A 17316-nucleotide genomic window follows, 5' to 3' on the forward strand; every position below is an offset into this window, starting at 1 on the left:
TGCAACTCCGCCGGCCCAGCCCCGGCTCTGAAGATGCCCAGGTTTCCGGAGCAACCGCTCGGCATCATCTGGCTCCGCCCCCGCCGCCTTTCCCGCCAAAGGCCGTTACCGCCGCGGAGCATGGCGGGACTCGGGTGCAGGCTAGGTTTCACCAAATCCCGAGCGCCGGGCGGCTATAAAAGAGGGCTCACGCTCGAGGAGACAGACGACTCTCGGACTCGGCAGGCGTCGTCCACATCCTCTCTTCACCAGAGTCTGCCACTTTTACCAAACGCCTGGCCGCTCCGCTAACCAGGCATTCCCCCAGCCTCCCCCCCCTCTCCCCAAGCCCGGGGCGCCGGGGACTTTTTTTCCTCCCCCCCCCCCACTTCGTGCGGAGGGTGACGTCGCGCGGGTGCGCGCGCGCGCACTTGCTCAGCACCCGTTACGCCCGCCCGCGCGCGTGCGCACTGCGGCGGACCAGCCGCTTCCTCCGGCTTCTCTTCCTCTTCCCCCTCCCCTCTCTCCACTCCCCCCCCCCCATATCAGTGCGCCGAGCTGATAAAGGCGCCATTTTGGACGGGCCGCGGGAGACGTGGTGCCGCCGAGGGCTCGCTCCGCCGTACGCTAGGCTTGGTGGGAAAAGGCCTCAAAGAGTCTCCACGAGTCCGCGCTCTCCGTCGCCGCCATGTCAGGAGGTGGTGTGATCCGGGGCCCGGCGGGGAACAACGACTGCCGCATCTACGTGGGGAACCTACCTCCGGACATCCGGACCAAGGACATTGAGGACGTGTTTTACAAATACGGCGCCATCCGCGACATCGACCTGAAGAACCGCCGCGGGGGACCTCCCTTCGCCTTCGTTGAGTTCGAGGACCCGCGGTGAGGCAGCGTGGGGCTGGCGGCCTTGAGAAGGAGATAGGAGGAGGCTGGAGTCGTTGCGCGGCGGGGCGGGCGGGCGGGGGGGGTGGGGGGGGAATGGAGGCTCCGAGAGGCCTGGACATAATGCGGGGCGGGGGTGGGGGGGTTGGGGGAGAGCTCGCAGGGAAGGAGGGGCTCCGAGGCCGGGAGCGAGGCGCTATCGCCCCTGCAGGAGTGTCGAGTTAAGGAGCCGAAGTCGGCGGCGTGTTGTCTCCGGTGGCCGGCCGCCTCGGACGTCCCCGGAGCCCATGCGCAGCCCCGGAGCGGGAAACTGAGGCGCTCGAGGGCTGGCGTGTGGTGGTCGGGAGTCTCGCCCGGCGTGGTTCGGGGTGGGGGAGGGGCCGGCCCCATTATGCGGCGCATGTGGGGCTCCGGCGCCGCGCGGGTTGCGCATGTGCGCCGTCGGCGGCGGCGGCTTTTCCCGAGGACGGGGCTGGAGCCGAGCCGGGCCGCGACCGCGACCGCGGCCGGTGTCCCCGGTCGGTCGGTCCGAGCGCTCCCTCATCCCCCCGCCTGCTTTCTGTGTGATCACGCAGAGACGCGGAAGATGCGGTGTACGGTCGCGACGGCTACGATTACGACGGCTACCGTCTGCGGGTGGAGTTCCCTCGGAGCGGCCGCGGGACGGGCCGAGGCGGCGGCGGGGGTGGAGGCGGCGGAGCTCCGAGAGGCCGCTATGGCCCGCCCTCCCGGCGGTCCGAAAACAGAGTGGTTGTCTCTGGTGAGTTGACTCCCGCGTGGGTTTAAAAGACGTCCCCCGCGGGACGGACTGGTGTGGCAACGGCGAGTTTTTTGCTGTCTGGTTTCTTTTCTTTTTCTTTCTTTCTTTTTTTTTTTTTTCCTTTTACACGGGGGTCTTAAAGTGCTTCGGTCTTTGGGGGTGAATTTAGTAAATAAAGATTACTGTGGTGGTGATTTAACCCAAATTAGGTTGCAGTACTAGCCTATGAAGATCCTTTACAAATAAGTATGGACTCTGGATCTCAGACTCTTACCAGCTCTTTACCTGGAAACACTTAAGTACAATCATTAAGTATTTTAAAATAATCTTTGTTCCGATGTACATTATACATAAATGTGGAACAGGATAATTAGCATTAAGTGGGGGGAAATCACTTTTTCAGGACTGCCTCCGAGTGGAAGCTGGCAGGATTTAAAGGATCACATGCGTGAAGCAGGTGATGTATGTTATGCTGATGTTTACCGAGATGGCACTGGTGTCGTGGAGTTTGTACGGAAAGAAGATATGACGTATGCAGTTCGAAAACTGGATAACACTAAGTTTAGATCTCATGAGGTAGGTTATACACTTATTCTTTTCTTTGGCCAGAATTGGATACAGTGTTCTTAACAGTGGAATGTGAAGGTAAGGATACAGGCAAGGGTGTCCATGTAAATTACCAGAGATCTGGTCTGTCTGTCTTTGTATTCATTCAGCATGTCTGAAGACAGGTGAAAGCTTAGATCTTTCAATGGAAAGTTCTGTCTATCCAATAGGGAGAAACTGCCTACATCCGGGTTAAAGTTGATGGGCCCAGAAGTCCAAGTTATGGAAGATCTCGCTCTCGAAGCCGTAGTCGTAGCAGAAGCCGTAGCAGAAGCAACAGCAGGAGTCGCAGTTACTCCCCAAGGAGAAGCAGAGGATCACCACGCTATTCTCCCCGTCATAGCAGATCTCGCTCTCGTACATAAGATGATTGGTGACACTTTTTGTAGAACCCATGTTGTATACAGTTTTCCTTTACTCAGTACAATCTTTTCATTTTTTTTAATTCAAACTGTTTTGTTCAGAATGGGCTAAAGTGTTGAATTTGCATTCTTGTGTAATATCCCCTTGCTCCTAACATCTACATTCCCCTCATGTCTTTGGTAAATTGTATTTTAAGTGATGTCATAGACAGGACTGTTTAAATTTAGTTAATTTCCATGCTCTTCAGACTGTGATATTGTGTAAATGTCTATTCTGCTCTGGTTTGTGTGAAATGGGATGTTGGGGGTGTTTGTGGTTATCTTACTTGGGGAAGTTCTTATGTTTATCTTGCTTTTCATGTGTCTTTCTGTAGACATATCTGAAGAGATGGATTAAGAATGCTTTGGATTAAGGATTGTGGAGCACATTTCAATCATTTTAGGATTGTCAAAAGGAGGATTGAGGAGGATCAGATCAATAATGGAGGCAATGGTATGACTCCAAGTGCTATTGTCACAGATGAAATTGGCAGTATTGACCTTATACTAAAAGACAAGGGTGAAAATTTTTATCTACCTTAAAACACTTGCAAACATCTTAATGCAGTTACCTTTAGCTACAATTGCTTTGCTTTTTAAACCTTGGCAATTGTGGCAAAATTGCCCATTTTGTAACAGTTATTTGCTCCCTTCCCCCCCTTTTTGTTTTAATAGGGACTAATGTGGGAAGAATGGCTAATTTGTCACAGTGCTTAGTTACAACTGTTAATGTGTGGCCTGCTGTTGGTGTACATGTGGGTACAGGGTGTCTATTTCCAAACAGAGTATAATATCAATACTGCTAAATCTGCATGTCCTCTGTGTGACTGATAGAGCGTTGTTATTTCATTTTTTAAAGACAAAATGACAGCAAAATATAGAATTCCAACGTATTAGTGTAGATAATCTAGTTGGGAATACTTTAAGTCTCACCTTCCCTTTTAATATTCATAATTGACTCATGTTAAAACACTTTAATTTACAAGCTAAATTGCAGATGGGAGCAATAGATTTAGTTTAGACTTAGGTGGGTAGCAGTACCAGTAAACTTCAATTACATAACTTTGCAGCCACAAAACCTGTGATACCTGTACAATAACAAGTGTTGGCATTATCAGTTGAACTGTAAATATAAAGTGCTTCTTCCAGTTAGTCTCTATAATGATTAAGTTTCTAAAATTTATCTAAACACCATACAGAAACTTGTTTTGGGGAATTTGATAGTTATTGATGTACATCTGTTAAACTGATGACAGACATAACTCATCATTCCCCAGAAACCTTTTTTGATTACAGTATCTAACATTTTGCCTCCTCTTTTTTGGTTTTGCTGGTTATAAAGGTTTGGATTGGAGAGGGCTCACTGGATCCCAATCCTTGGAGCTGGATCATTGGATTCAAATCATAATGTGGATAGGATAGGGAGGATGAATTACCAGGATTCATGGAGCGGGATCAGATTACCAGGAACATAGGAGTGGATTCCTTCCTGCCCCAACCAAACCGCATTCGTGTGGATTTTTTTTTCATTCAACTTAATTGGCTATTCCAAAGAGTTTTTTCCTATTTTTGACGATTGGAGCCCTTAAGATGCACGATGGAATTGTGTTTTGCATTTTTTGGTAAAAGGAGCAAAGCGAGGACCTGGAGATATACGCTGGAGCAATCTCCTTGGAAGGATTCAGCACGAGTAGATGGTAAACATTTAAAGGGGAAAGGGGGGGTTTGTTTAAAATAGTAAATCAGTAAGTCACTTCTAAATTTAAAGAAAACAAAATTGGAGTTGAAGAATAAGTAGGTTTCCAATTGGCTATTGCCGTTTTTCTTTGAAAAATAAACATTTTTTAAAAAAACGATGCATGGTTGTCCTTTTTCCTCTTCATGTAAAATTTTGCTGAGTAACTAGTGTATCAGTTATTTCTTTAAATTGATAAGATTCTGACTTGTCTATGTGTTAGTAAATTAAAAATTCTAATAAATGATAATAACTGTCTCTTACTGTTGTGGAAGTCTTAAGGGGATAATAAACTGAGTATAAGGCAGTCATGTATGTAGTATAATTATGTAGGGGTAATAGTCTGGAAATTAAGCTTTCATATTTTGCTAAAGTGTGATTAAGAACTTATAGGTGCTGTTTATTTTGGTAATACTTTAGGCAAATAGACTTTTGTGCAAAGTTGATTAGCTAATTAGCTTAGAGGTAACCATTGATCCTTGGTGAAACTCAAATTCTGTATTGACATTAGCAGGGCAATTAGAATGTAGTGCAAAACTTTTTTGAGTTGTGGACAGTATGCTGGCAGATTAACTGCTTATTGGGTGAATCAATGTCTTGTAAATCTTTTCAGCCATAAAGAGTATTCTGTCCCCAAACTTAGTGTTCTGTATTAAATCAGCAATTCTATCTTAAGTCTACTGTTGTATCTGATAGCCCCCATCATCTTGCTTAGATTGGAGTATGGAAATTTTATTTAAAATCCCGTTTCTGATTTCCTTCTAGTTAGAATGAATAAACCACTCATCAGTATCCCAATAGAAATAGATCTTTAACCTTTCCCTTGTGTTGCAGGTTGAATTTCAGGTTATTCAGATATATATGTATAAGATAACGTATAGGGGAGACCAGGAATCTTGATAGTGAAAGAAATGGGCTTCAAGGAATTTGCATGAGGTCACTCAACCTATATGTTTTAATGAACCGTTAAAAAAAGACTGTCCTGGAAGAGAAGGTGCTAAGTGCAAAACTAGGATTTCACTTTAAGTACAGCAATGTAGACTCATTAAGGTTAAGTAGCTGTAGTTACAGAATTCAAAATATAACCTAGGGGCAGAGATTTGCTTTTGAAGAGAATCCTTAAGGAATTAGCATAATTAAACATGGCATGATTAAAAGTTTAAATGTGAATGTAATGTTTTTAAATATATTGAGGAAAATTCTCAATTGGTGGATTGTGTTTTCCCTCCAGATGGCCTTGCTCTGGTTCAGACTTTCCTAGAATTCAGTATATAGCCCAGGCTGGGCTCAAACTCCAAAGCAATCTTATCTCCTAACTCTGGGATTATGGATGTGAACCACCATGCCCAATTTACTAAAATAATCTTGAAAGGTGAATGTGAGCTAAATATAAACAAATGTGAGCTATTGTGAATGCTTTGGAAATAGGACCAAAAAAAATGGTCTCTATTTAAGGTTATCTGTTTCAAGTAGTTCAGCCCTAGATTGGAAATGAGACAAGTATTTGCCATATAGGCTTGGGTTTGAACACTAGAGAGCAGTTTGTGAAAAATAAAGTTTTAAGTCTTAAATAGGCCTATACCCATACTAACAATTTATACCATTTTGGAAATAAAAATACTACCTTGATTTCCACCCCCCCCTTCTCTGTTCCCTTAGGATATTGTAGGGACTCTGATTAGTTTTTCTAACCAAGAAAGCACTTAAATCTCTTTAAGCAAGTACTTTGCATAACATCTGATTGAATAACCCAACTTGCTGTTCAGCTCATCCTACTGGAGATAAAGGTAAGACATATTTTGATACCTAGTTTGGGATCTGAATTTTAAGAACTAACGTTTGGAATGAATGATTTCTCTTGCAATGTCTCCCCCCCCCCCCCCCCAGCTTTTTAGTAATTGTGAATGTTTGTAGTAAATCCACCCATCTTAATTCTGGAGTTGAACATGATAAAAGCTAAGAGCAGCTTTTCCTAGTTTTGTCTGTGAACCGTGCTTTTGTAGGACTGGTGCTGTTCGCAGCTTCCTGTGGTCAAGGTCAGTTTTTGGTGTTTGCCTTTTGCTTTTTATATGAAATTTGTAGTTAAATTACAAATGAAATAAAATATGTATTTAAATAGAATTAAAAGGAGAGAAAGTATTAGACTGAGTTCTGTTGTAACAACCACTGTGACTTATTTCTATCATAATTTAAAGACAGATTGACAGTCTGCAATTCTGAAATTTAAAAAGGAAAAGGAAAAAAAAGCCCCTGAACACTGGGGATTGTTGAGCCAGTTGGATGTAAAATCTGACCAGAATGCTACCTTCATTGTGTAATTAATGTCACTAACAAGTTTGCTAGCAAAAAGACCAGTGCACTCTGATTACAAAGTTGCACAGGCATTGTTGAAGGTATTTAGAAGTACGAACAACAGTGAGTCCCAAATACATCTAGGCGGGCAAGGAGTATTATGTAGAATTGTACTACAGAGGGTTAGTGCTGCTATATGTCATTTTGGGATTGAATAAAAGGCTGTTACCTTGGCATCCTTATTGAGATTTAAGTTATCCATCCTTTTAGACTGAATCAGATACTAGAAGAAAAGGTGTCCCCACCCAGTGTATCCTCTTACTATATAGTTGACACTGGCAGCTTTTCACTTCATGGAAGGGAATATACCCACAACATGTAGTGCAGTGCTCCTGAGGGGAGGGGTCTAGATTTCAGAGTTGTGGGGTTTTTATAAGGTTTTTATATCTATGTTGGAGTGTTTTTCTTGTACGTAAGTATGTTCTGTGTGTGAGTGATGCTTTTGGATACCAGAAGAAAACGCTGGGTTCCCCTAGAACTGGAGACCGTACAGTTGTGAGCTGTGGGTGCTGGGAACCTGAACCTGCGTCTCCTCTAGAAAAGCAGTGAGTGTTCTTAACAGATAAGCCATCTCTCCAAAGCCTGTTATCAGTCTAAAGGAACCTTGCTCATTCTGGTTCTATGAGAAAGATTAAAATGTAAAAGTTAAGAGATCAGAAAAAGTTTTACTGTAATTGTTGAATAAATCTTGCAAAAGATTTTTTTGCTTTAGAGCAAAGAAGTTAACAGTGTATTTAAACTAGCACTTCCATGGTTGAGAATTTGAGTGCTGGTTTTTTTTTTTTTTTAATTTGGAAGCTCTGATAACCTAGAATTTGGTTGTGCCTTGTAGGGATCAAAGGGAGGATATTTCCTTGTTGGCTTAATAGTACACAGAAAATAGGATAAATTAATGTTCTGTACAAGTTAATTTCAGAAATCTACTCCAGAGGTAACAGTATTTTTAAGTGTGCTGAGGATTTGAACCCAGGGCCTCAGATGCTGGGTCAGTGCTTGACCACAGAGCTACATACAACTTAAGACTTACCTACAGCATTCTGATAGTGTCAGTGGGTTACAGAGGAAAGGAAAGTCATGCATGGCTTATTTGTGAGGTTCCCCTATGGGTAAGTAAAGCAGAGTTTTTAGCTGAGTGCTTTATCTTAAAAAAAGATGGAGGCAGCAAACATCTTAATTTCTGTACCATAAGATGTACAGTAACTGTAAGCTATTGGTGAAGGGATCTGCAAATTGAGAGACCTACAGGATACTTACTGCCACTAGTGTCATCCATGTCTTGTTCCCTGCAGTGGTTTTATTAATAGGGAAATCATTTGGCCACAAGAGGGAGCTCTGCCTCAAAACTGAGGAAATAAGCTTTACTGCAATGCCATTACGGTATTATTAATCACCCATGAAGTTAGGCGGTTTGGGTAAGTTTTCTTCCTGTAATCAATGAGCAATGCTCTTCTACATTTTACATGACTGGAGTCCATGTAGGTTTTGAATAGTGGTTACCCTAAGAGGAACTCAACTATAAATTAGAATGACAGGAAGTAGGTATACTTCCAGAGCTTTTTCCTCTCTGGCAGGTTTAGGAGTAATGTTTCAGTATTTCTAATAAACTTTTTTTTTTTTTTTTTTTTTTTTTGGTTTTTCGAGACAGGGTTTCTCTGCGTAGCTTTGCGCCTTTCCTGGAGCTCACTTGGTAGCCCAGGCTGGCCTTGAACTCACAGAGATCCGCCTGGCTCTGCCTCCCAAGTGCTGGGATTAAAGGCGTGCACCACCACCGCCCGGCCTAATAAACTTTTAATGATAACTTGCACCCAACCTTAATTATCTTGTAGGCAGGGTGTGCTGTGATCAAAGTCAATACAAGACCTCTTTTAATTAATTTTTTAAACTTTATTTTATGTGCATTGGTATGAAGATGTCAGATCTGAGCTGGAGTTAACAGTTGTGAGTTGCTATGTGGGTGCTGGGAATTGAGTCCTCTAGAAGAGCACTCAGTGCTAACTCCTGAGCCATCTCTCCAGCCCCAATACAGACAGGTCTTGTAACATGTTTATTTACTGACAGTTTAAGAGCTGGAGATTACTGAGTGAAAGTTTATTACGGTTAGCTTCTCTGTCCCAATTTTATTCTCCCCTCCCCCCCAATCACCCACAGAGGAAAGGACACAAATGCATGCTCCTTTTTGAAGTAAAACTTACCCCTTGGAAAAATAAGACATTGATTCCTTTTCATTTTTATATGTGCTGGTGTTTTGCCTGCATGTCTGTCTGTAAGGGTGTCTGACATCTGGAACTGGAGTTAAAGAACAGACAGTTGTGAGCTGCCATGTGGATGTTTGGAATTGAACCAGGGTCCTCTAGAAGAGCAGCCACTGCTCTTAACCTTTGAGCCATCTCTTTAGCCCTGGAAAATAAGACATTGTAAGTGGAAAAATTATTTTTGCAGTTGAGAAGACACTGATCAAATTTATACCATGTGTTTCCCTGCTTATTAAAAGTTGTGCTGGAGGCTATACATGGGGCTGCAAGTTTGAACACTAAGCCATGTATGATGATGTACACAATAACCACAGCATTCAGATAATCTATGACAAGATTACCATTTGAAGGCCAGCTTGGTCTCCTTGAATCAATTTCACATGTAAAAGAGGCACTCTAAATCCCCACCAGGACTGCGGAATTCCCTTTGTAATGATTCTTTTTAGGAAGCCTGCACCTATGTCTTTCTTAGGTGTATACTGCCCTTTTCCTGTTCACTCTAATGGCTATACTTACATAGGGTAAACCCCCCCCCCCCACACACACACACACAGAGTTTCTCTGTAGTTTTTGGATCTCACTCTGTGGACCAGGCTGGCCTTGAACTCACAGATCCTCCTGGCTCTGCCTCCCCAGTGCTGGGATTAAAGGCGTGCGCCACCACACCTAGTATAAAGCTTGATAAACTCCAGCTTTGCATTACACAGATGATTCTCTTAGTAAAAGAAGGGCTAAATTTAGATTGTTAAAATGTCAGAGGGCATGGCAAGATTGTTGAAATATTAGGACTTCAGGAGTTAAGTTTGGGATCATTTTCAGGCTGTAGCAATTAGGGATGGAAACCTAAAAGTGTCTAGTTCTGGGCTCAAATATATTTACCAGTAACAGCATGCCCTGGAAATTTTAGCTACAGAATACTAAAAAGTGATAGCACATTTTAAGACTAGAAATGTAAAATGTTGGTAAGTTGTACAGTAAACATACTGTAACAACTAAAGTGAAAAAAAAAAAGACTTCCCCTGAAGTGAGAAGAGTAGTAGATTTCAGCAAGGTAATAGCCAAGTTCAATCTTCACCCTCTGTGCCACCATGTCTGTTGACTTGAACCAGACTAGTTCTGGGGGTTCCTTTATTCTAAGACAGTCTCGCTATGCAACTGACCTCAACTCTCAACTTGAAATCCTCCCAAGTCCACATGTAGTTACTGAAATCAGAGTGGAAATTGGTTGCTTAAACTTGTCGCACATCCCCACTTGGATTTCAGCATTCTTGTCTGTACCCAGGTCTGTTACTGATGTGCTTTACCTGGTTTCAGTGAGAAGCCTTCATTCTGGCTATCAAATATGATCTTCCTAAAATGTCACTACCATTTGTCAATTATATTTTAGCTTTCCAATTTTTATCACTGTTAAGTCATGTCCCTTTGACATGGGAATGCTAACTGACCACCTTTGGTTTTGCTTTTGTGTCTGCTTATTTTATATGCTCCTCATTAGCAGTTTCACCGCCTCAAATCTTAATGGGCCTCAAGGCCCGTTATACTTGATCTTAAAAAGTCAACTTGCCAAAGCCTTTTTAGAAAATTTATTAAAAAAAAGTGGATTAGGAGTGTTTTGCTTGCATGTTTGTCTCTGTACCACATATGCAGTGTAGGATCCGCTGGGACCAGTTGTGAACGGCTGGAAATCTAACCCAGATCCATCTCTTGCACTTGCTAAATACTTAGTTGTAATATTCTCCAAGATGCATTTAATCACCTTAATTTAATGTTTTTATATGTTAATTTTTGCCACCCAATGGGATTTTAGTAGTTCTTTTCCCAAGAACCAATTGCAGTGCTGCTGCAGGTTTAACTGGGCAGGAAATGGGAGAGAGAGAAGTGGTATGGGTGCTCTGTTGCCTGAACCGTTGGTTAGCTGACTAGATTATAAAAGGTATTTTGTTTTAATATTGGTCCGTATCTCAAATGTCTTGATGACAAGAAGCCAGGATTGGTGGTGTACAGTATAATCACAGCCTTCCATACTCCAGAGGCTGAGACAGGAGCATCTAGGTCATGAGCTAGCTATATAGAACAAGACTATCTCAAAAACAAAAACCCACTAGTAGGTGGCATCAATCTGGTGATATGTATAATCTCAGTACAAGGAAGCTAAGGGAAGACCTCTACATAGTGATAGCTGTGATAGTATTTTGGGTGTTTGATTTCTGAGAGTCTTTATGCAGAGGCTATTCGTAGAGCAGGCTGACCATGAATTCAGAGATCCGCCTTCCTCTTCCTCCCCCTCCCCAGTGCTGGGATCAAAAGTATGTGCCACCATGTCCGATGACAACTTGTTTTAAGACTTAGGGCTTATTTAGTCTTAAATATGACCTGAATTTAGTGGCCCTTCCTCACAATTACTGCAGATTCCTCAGGATTTTTGTTGGACAGTAAATAGGTAACATTACAGAAATTCATACATTAGCATATAAGGTGGTTTGTGGGTTAGAAACTCTTGGTTTTTCGAGACAGGGTTTCTCTGTGTAGCTTTGCTCCTTTCCTGGAACTCACTCTGTAGTCCAGGCTGGCCTGGAACTCACAGAGATCCGCCTGCCTCTGCCTCCCGAGTGCTGGGAATTAAAGGTGTGCGCCACCACCTCCCGGCCTGGGGGTTAGAAACTCTTCAGGTCCTGACCTTAGTTAGTCTTCAGGCTGATAGATAGAACAAGAGCAAACTTAAGGAGTTTTCTCAAAGCCAAACAACACAGAATATAGATACTTAACTCCTCATTCAAATCTCCACAGCGCACTTATTCCTTTAACTTAATTCTTCCATCTGACTGCAGAGATGGCTCAGTGGTTAAGGGCAGTTGATTCCTTTCCAGAGGACCTACATCTTGCCTATAACTCCACCTCCAGGAGATGTGAGGCCCTCTTGTGGCATAAAAGTAAATCTTGAAACAGTTCAAACAAAACTACAACTAAGTGTTAGGCATGGTGGCAGAGGTACATGGATCTCCATAGGGAAATCCGGGTCATCGGGAGCTACTTAGTGAACCTTAAAAACAAGTAAAAATTATCTCTCGATTAGCTAATAGCTAAAGAGTTTTTGATTGAACTAGTGGCATTCTATTCTGCTTTTTGCATGTTTAGATGTCACATGTATGAACTAAATGCATTCTCTTTAGATAAAGTTTTAATGTATATTTGCCCACTGCCAGCAACATGGCTCTTTGAGGCCTGTTTGGGGGTTTCCTCTAAAACATTTTTTACATATATGACAGTTTCACCTCTATGCATGTATGTGTACCATATGCATGCTTGTTGGATCCCCTGGAATTGGAGTTACAGATGGTTTTGAGCAAGACCTGTGTTTTTAATTTCCTGAATTTCTTGCAAGGTGCCTAGTTACACCAGCATGCACAACAGAATAAATATATTTGCAAAATCTGAGGCAAATGAGTTCCTTAGTTTAGATCTGTGATGCATGTGTCCTCTTGGTCAGAATTGGCTTATTCCCAGAGTAGCAGCCTCAGTTTCATGCTCTTGTTCTCGCTTCTTTTTATTGGGAAAATGGATAGGATGTATATATGTTTATTGTGGTTGGGTTTTGGTTTGGTTTTTAGATGCGGTATCACATAGTTCAGCCTGGCCTTAAACTCCATTTCCCAAATGCTAGGAATATAAGGCATGCACCATCAAATCTGGATTTGGTGACTTTTTTTTTTTTTTTTTGAGACAGGGTTTCTCTGTAGTTTTGGTTCCTGTCCTGGATCTTTCTGTGTAGACCAGTAGACCAGACTCACAGAGATCTGCCTGGCTCTGCCTCCAGAGTGCTGGGATTAAAGGTGTGTGCCAACTGCCCGGTGGGTTTGGTGACTCTTAAAGTAATGGCTAACTTTCAAATGGTGCTGACAGTTTTTCATTTAATGCTAACTTCATTTTGGAGTTTGAAGAAACATCTTAGAGATGTTAAAAATGGTAAGACTAAAACATGGATCCAGGTCCTCGGCTTACTACTAACTACCTCCCCCCACCCCTTCCAATTGGGTGTTTCTTTAGAAGAAACTAAAGTGAATACCATCTGCAGTATCTACTCATGCCACCAGGGTGTCCCATAGTACTGTCTGATCTGTGTTCTCAACCCTGGCTTTGGCCCAGAGCCCAGCTCCAAGACAGTGAAATGCTTGACTTCCTGGCTTTCCAGTGTGCAGTGAACAGACAGCTCAGAAAAGCCTTTGCCCTTTTTTGGCCCTGGGGAAGGACAATAGGTCACACAGAGGTCGGGCTCAGCCAGCCACTCAGTAAGATGCCAAAGGACCTGTTAATGGTAAATGTCAAAAGATCCCTACTTTGTGTTTTTGTTTTTTGAGATACATCCAGCCTGACCTCAAATTTGCTATGTAGCCAAAGATGACTTTTGATCTTCCTGCCTCCACCCTTTAAGTGCTAGGACTACAGGGTTTAGAGACTACAATGCCTGGTTTATGAGGCACTTGGAGTAGAACCCGGGCCTCTTTGCATGTTAAGCAAGCAAGCAAACATCCTACCAGCTGAGTTAGGTCCCCTGCTTCTGCATTGGCTGAGTATATACTCAAGTCTGTATTAGTAAATTAGAGCCAAAAAGCAAACCCAAACTGAATGAGGGCCGGCAGGAAGATTAGTTTCTTTCCTTCCTCCCTTCCTTCCTCCCTCCCTCCCTCCCTCCCTCCCTCCCTCCCTTCCTTCCTTCCTTCCTATTTATTTCTTTCTCTCTCTCCCCCCTCTCCCTTCCTTCCTTCTTTGTCTTTCTTTCTCTTTCTCTTTCTCTCTCTCTGTCTCTTTCTCTTTCCCCCTCTTTCTTTCTCTCTCTCTCTTTCATGTATAGCCCTGGTTGTCCTGAAACTCACTCCTTAGACCAGACTTGCCTGTCTCTGCCTCCTAGAGCAGAGGATTAAAGCTGGGATTAAAGGCATGTGCCACCACTTGGGTGACCTGAATTGTTAAGCTTTCTGGATAGGCAACTTTTTAAAGTTGGTGTGGTGAACTTGGCCTATTTCTAGTTTGCAGTCAAAATGTTTGCATTATACTTAGCTTGAGTACAGCCTACAACTGATTTAAATTCATGTAAACTGAGAAGGTTGTCCTTGAGATGCCCTGACTAGCCTTTCAAAATGTTCAGTGCATTTTTCTATTTGGAATTCTCATCATGGCCTGACTGGGGACCATGTAAGCTATTTCTCTTTGAGTGAAGCTGTTAGGAGAGACTGAATACACTGCTCATTTGAAGCACTGGATTTGTGATGTCATTTTCCCTTTCTCCTTGAATTCCTTTAGATGTGTGTTCATCCCACTAGGTTTGTGGCTTTGTTTTATTTTTATTTTATGTGTATGAATGTTTTGATGCCTGTATGTCTGCACTATGTGAGTTGCCTGGTGCCTGAGGAGGGTGTCATGTTCCCTGGAATTTATAGATTTACAGACGTTTGTAAGTGTGATGTGGGTGCTGTGAATCAAACTTCAGTACTCTGAAAGCAGCCAGTGCTCTTAACCACTGAGCCTTCTCTGCAGCCCATTTTTAATGTTTTATTCCATCTTGTGTGTGTGTGTGTGTGTGTGTGTGTGTGTGTGTTAGCATAAGTGTGGAAAGGCAGGACAGCTTGGTGGGAATCAAGGACAGATGGTCACACTTGGCAGCAGTAGCACCTTTGCCCGCTGAGCCATCTCACCCCTAATTTCTTGTCTTGTTCTGGAGTTTGAGCAAAGTTACTTATCTATGCTAAACAAGTGTTGGATCTCTCCCAGCAATGAAAACCTCTCATCTTATCCTTGGTTAAGTTAGCTTGGATTTTCATAGTTCTCTGATGAGAAGATGGGTAAATGGTACTAAGTCAACCTTCTGCCCTGTAACTTTTTTGAGAGCAGGTCTATTATATAGTCCTGGCTGTCCTGGAACTCACTATGTAGACCAGGCTGGACTCAAACTCAGAGATCTGCCTGCTTCTGCTCTGCCTCCCAAGTGCTGGGATTAAAGGCGTGTGCTACTATGCCCATTTTTCATATAGCTTTCTTTTTTCTTTTGTTTTTTGTTTTTTGTTTTTTTTTGAGACAGGTTCTCTGTGTAGTTTTGGTGCCTGTCCTGGATCTCACTCTATAGACCAGGCTGGCCTCGAACTCACAGAGATCCTCCTGCCTCTGCCTCCCAAGTGCTGGGATTAAAGGCATGCGCCACCACCGCCTGGCTCATACAGCTTTCTTAAGTGACCAGAATAGTTGTTTCATTGAAATAGAGTAATGTATCAAACATGTGGGGGCCTCCTCAGGTGTTAGCGTTAGTTTTTTTTTTAAGTGTACCTATGTAGGTGGCCATAGACAAATTGCTCTAAGTTACCAATTCAAACATAGTTATCAGTAAGGGGTGTTTTTCATCCTAGATTATATGCAGTTTAATAAGTTAGTCTAAAATATTTTTCATATGTGGAATGTAACTACATTGTGACATTCCTATCTAAAGTGAATACCCAAACCAGAAATAGTGTGTATTACAAATTTAGCAGTGGGCTTTATACTTAGTGCACAGGAAACGTTTGTGCTGCCTCGGGGTGACTACCAGCAACTGAGTTTCCAATGCTGAAGGAAAGCTGAGAGAAAGTGAAAGGAGAGATGGGAAGAAAGAGGAAGTTAGGGAACTAGGAAACAGCTGGAAGGCGAGGGATGAGTCTTCTATAGATTAGTAAAACAAAAGCAGAGGGCAGGATCAGGTCCCAAAAGTAGAGAGCTAATTAACTTCTGTCAGAGTAGAGCCTTGAGCCTTGTATACTTGGAAGCCACAGGTACGTCAGAGAAATAGCTAGTCTTCCCTGTACTCCCATAGTACTAATCCCCTGAGCGAATGCTATCCTGTCCTCCTAAAAATTTCTTCAGACTGAGCCGAGAGCCCTCTGCCAATGTGCATGGAAACTAAGGATCAAGTATTTGGACAACAGCAGGTATATATATTTACAATTTAAAGAGTAAATGATGGGCTGAGGGAAAAAAGGAAATATTAAGTACAGCTTCTGTCCCTGTGTAGAGAGAACTACCTTACCTGCCCTTTCATATCACTGGACTGGAGAACCAAATGTGTCTTACAGTTCAGAGATTCAAGGTCAAGAAACATCCTTCAAAGAGTTCATTCCCACTTCTGGAAGCTGAGCCAGATCTTAGGCTTCCCTGGTTTTCTGTTGCCCTCAGTTGGCTTATTTTCTAGACCAGAACAGCTTTTCCAGACTCTAATCTGGCTAGTCTTGTGATGTTTGCTGTTCACCTCTTTAACCCAGAGAAGTTGCTGCATTGATCCTCAACCCTGGTTTCCTTATTTCCCTCTTCCTGTCACTACTACAAATTGAGGGACAACCCACCTCCGCAGACTGAAAATCCAAGTGGGCCAGTAGAAGAAAAACTGAAGTGGATTGTTTCTGTTGAAGTAAAGGGTGCTCACAAAATAGGTTTGGCTTTGTTCCACTTTTTATAACAACTTTTGGAGAGGCACTACAATTAGTAAAAATTTTACATGTAAATAGAATTTTTAGATTGACAGCATCATGCTGATGAATTTCACTTTATTCTCAATATATTTGGTGTAGAAGCAGTAGCCACTTAGAAGGGATCTGTCTAAATCAGCAACTTTAAAGGATTTGATGATATAACTAAGGCCAACTAAGTTTGTAGGACTGTTGAGTTATCCACTGCTCTAGGGACCTGGGGCATCTAAGGGGAGTGAGGAACAGGTGCCCAAGAAGAAGTGCTGGTGCCTGAATGTGTTTTCCAGATGTATCGAATTTCTTGGTGTATTTTTGACCTGTGTTTGTTTCTTTCCTTCTGTGGCCTATGCTGTTTTGCTTATTATTTGTTCAGTATTCCTTTTTGCTTACTGAGGCTTAAATCTAGGAATTATCACATGCTAGACAAGTGTTTTACCATGGAGTTATACCTGCAGCTCTTACTTGTTAGGTATTCTGTCACCCAAGAGTTATAAAAGGGAAGCTAACATTTTGACATAAATGCTTTATGGATGAAACTGATAGGCATATTGTTGATTTTTGACATAGTCGAAAAGAGTTAAGATGAAAAATGTGTTTCTATGACCTTAGATTCAGTTTTTGAAGTCTTGGATCGTGACCTTTTGTAAAAAATAACTGTTTTAATCAGGTTCAAGTACCAGCTGGACTTGACTAAAAATATGAGTAGATTTATTCCCTGTGACTATTCAGGTTGTCAGGGAACTTAAATAGGTATTCAGGAATAAAGAAATCTTTATTGTTTTTCTCTTCTTCATCTTGCCAATTAAAACAGACAACTAGCAAGGACATGTTGGAGTGGTTCTCCAGTCGAAGGGAGGAGAGGACT

The 17316-nt window shown here is 42.6% G+C and overlaps 1 protein-coding gene across 2 annotated transcripts; it reads left to right on the forward strand.

The window, feature by feature from the left end:
- Positions 1–449: 449 nt before the first annotated feature.
- On the forward strand, positions 450–4484 carry Srsf1 (serine and arginine rich splicing factor 1). 2 transcript variants are annotated; one of them, XR_013041837.1, is made up of 5 exons: positions 520–861; positions 1437–1621; positions 2025–2197; positions 2398–3082; positions 3971–4484. XR_013041837.1 is itself a non-coding variant. In XM_076543098.1 (4 exons), the coding sequence occupies exons 1-4, from the start codon at positions 668–670 to the stop codon at positions 2590–2592; spliced, it is 747 nt and encodes a 248-aa protein (XP_076399213.1). In that variant the 5' UTR covers positions 450–667; the 3' UTR covers positions 2593–4484. The 2 variants fall into 2 exon arrangements, 1 of the variants encoding a protein (XP_076399213.1); XM_076543098.1 differs by having other exon boundaries at positions 450–861; positions 2398–4484.
- Positions 4485–17316: the final 12832 nt, after the last annotated feature.

This window comes from Peromyscus maniculatus, chromosome 8 (assembly GCF_049852395.1).
Source record: "Peromyscus maniculatus bairdii isolate BWxNUB_F1_BW_parent chromosome 8, HU_Pman_BW_mat_3.1, whole genome shotgun sequence".
NCBI lineage: Eukaryota > Metazoa > Chordata > Mammalia > Rodentia > Cricetidae > Peromyscus > Peromyscus maniculatus.

Bases quoted from the DNA above. Each gene is read 5' to 3' on its own strand.
- Srsf1 (XM_076543098.1), top strand. From the start codon at position 668: ATGTCAGGAGGTGGTGTGATCCGGGGCCCGGCGGGGAACAACGACTGC. The intron at 862-1,436 runs GTGAGGCAGCGT...GTGATCACGCAG, and splicing joins GTTGAGTTCGAGGACCCGCG to AGACGCGGAAGATGCGGTGT. The intron at 1,622-2,024 runs GTGAGTTGACTC...TCACTTTTTCAG, and splicing joins AAACAGAGTGGTTGTCTCTG to GACTGCCTCCGAGTGGAAGC.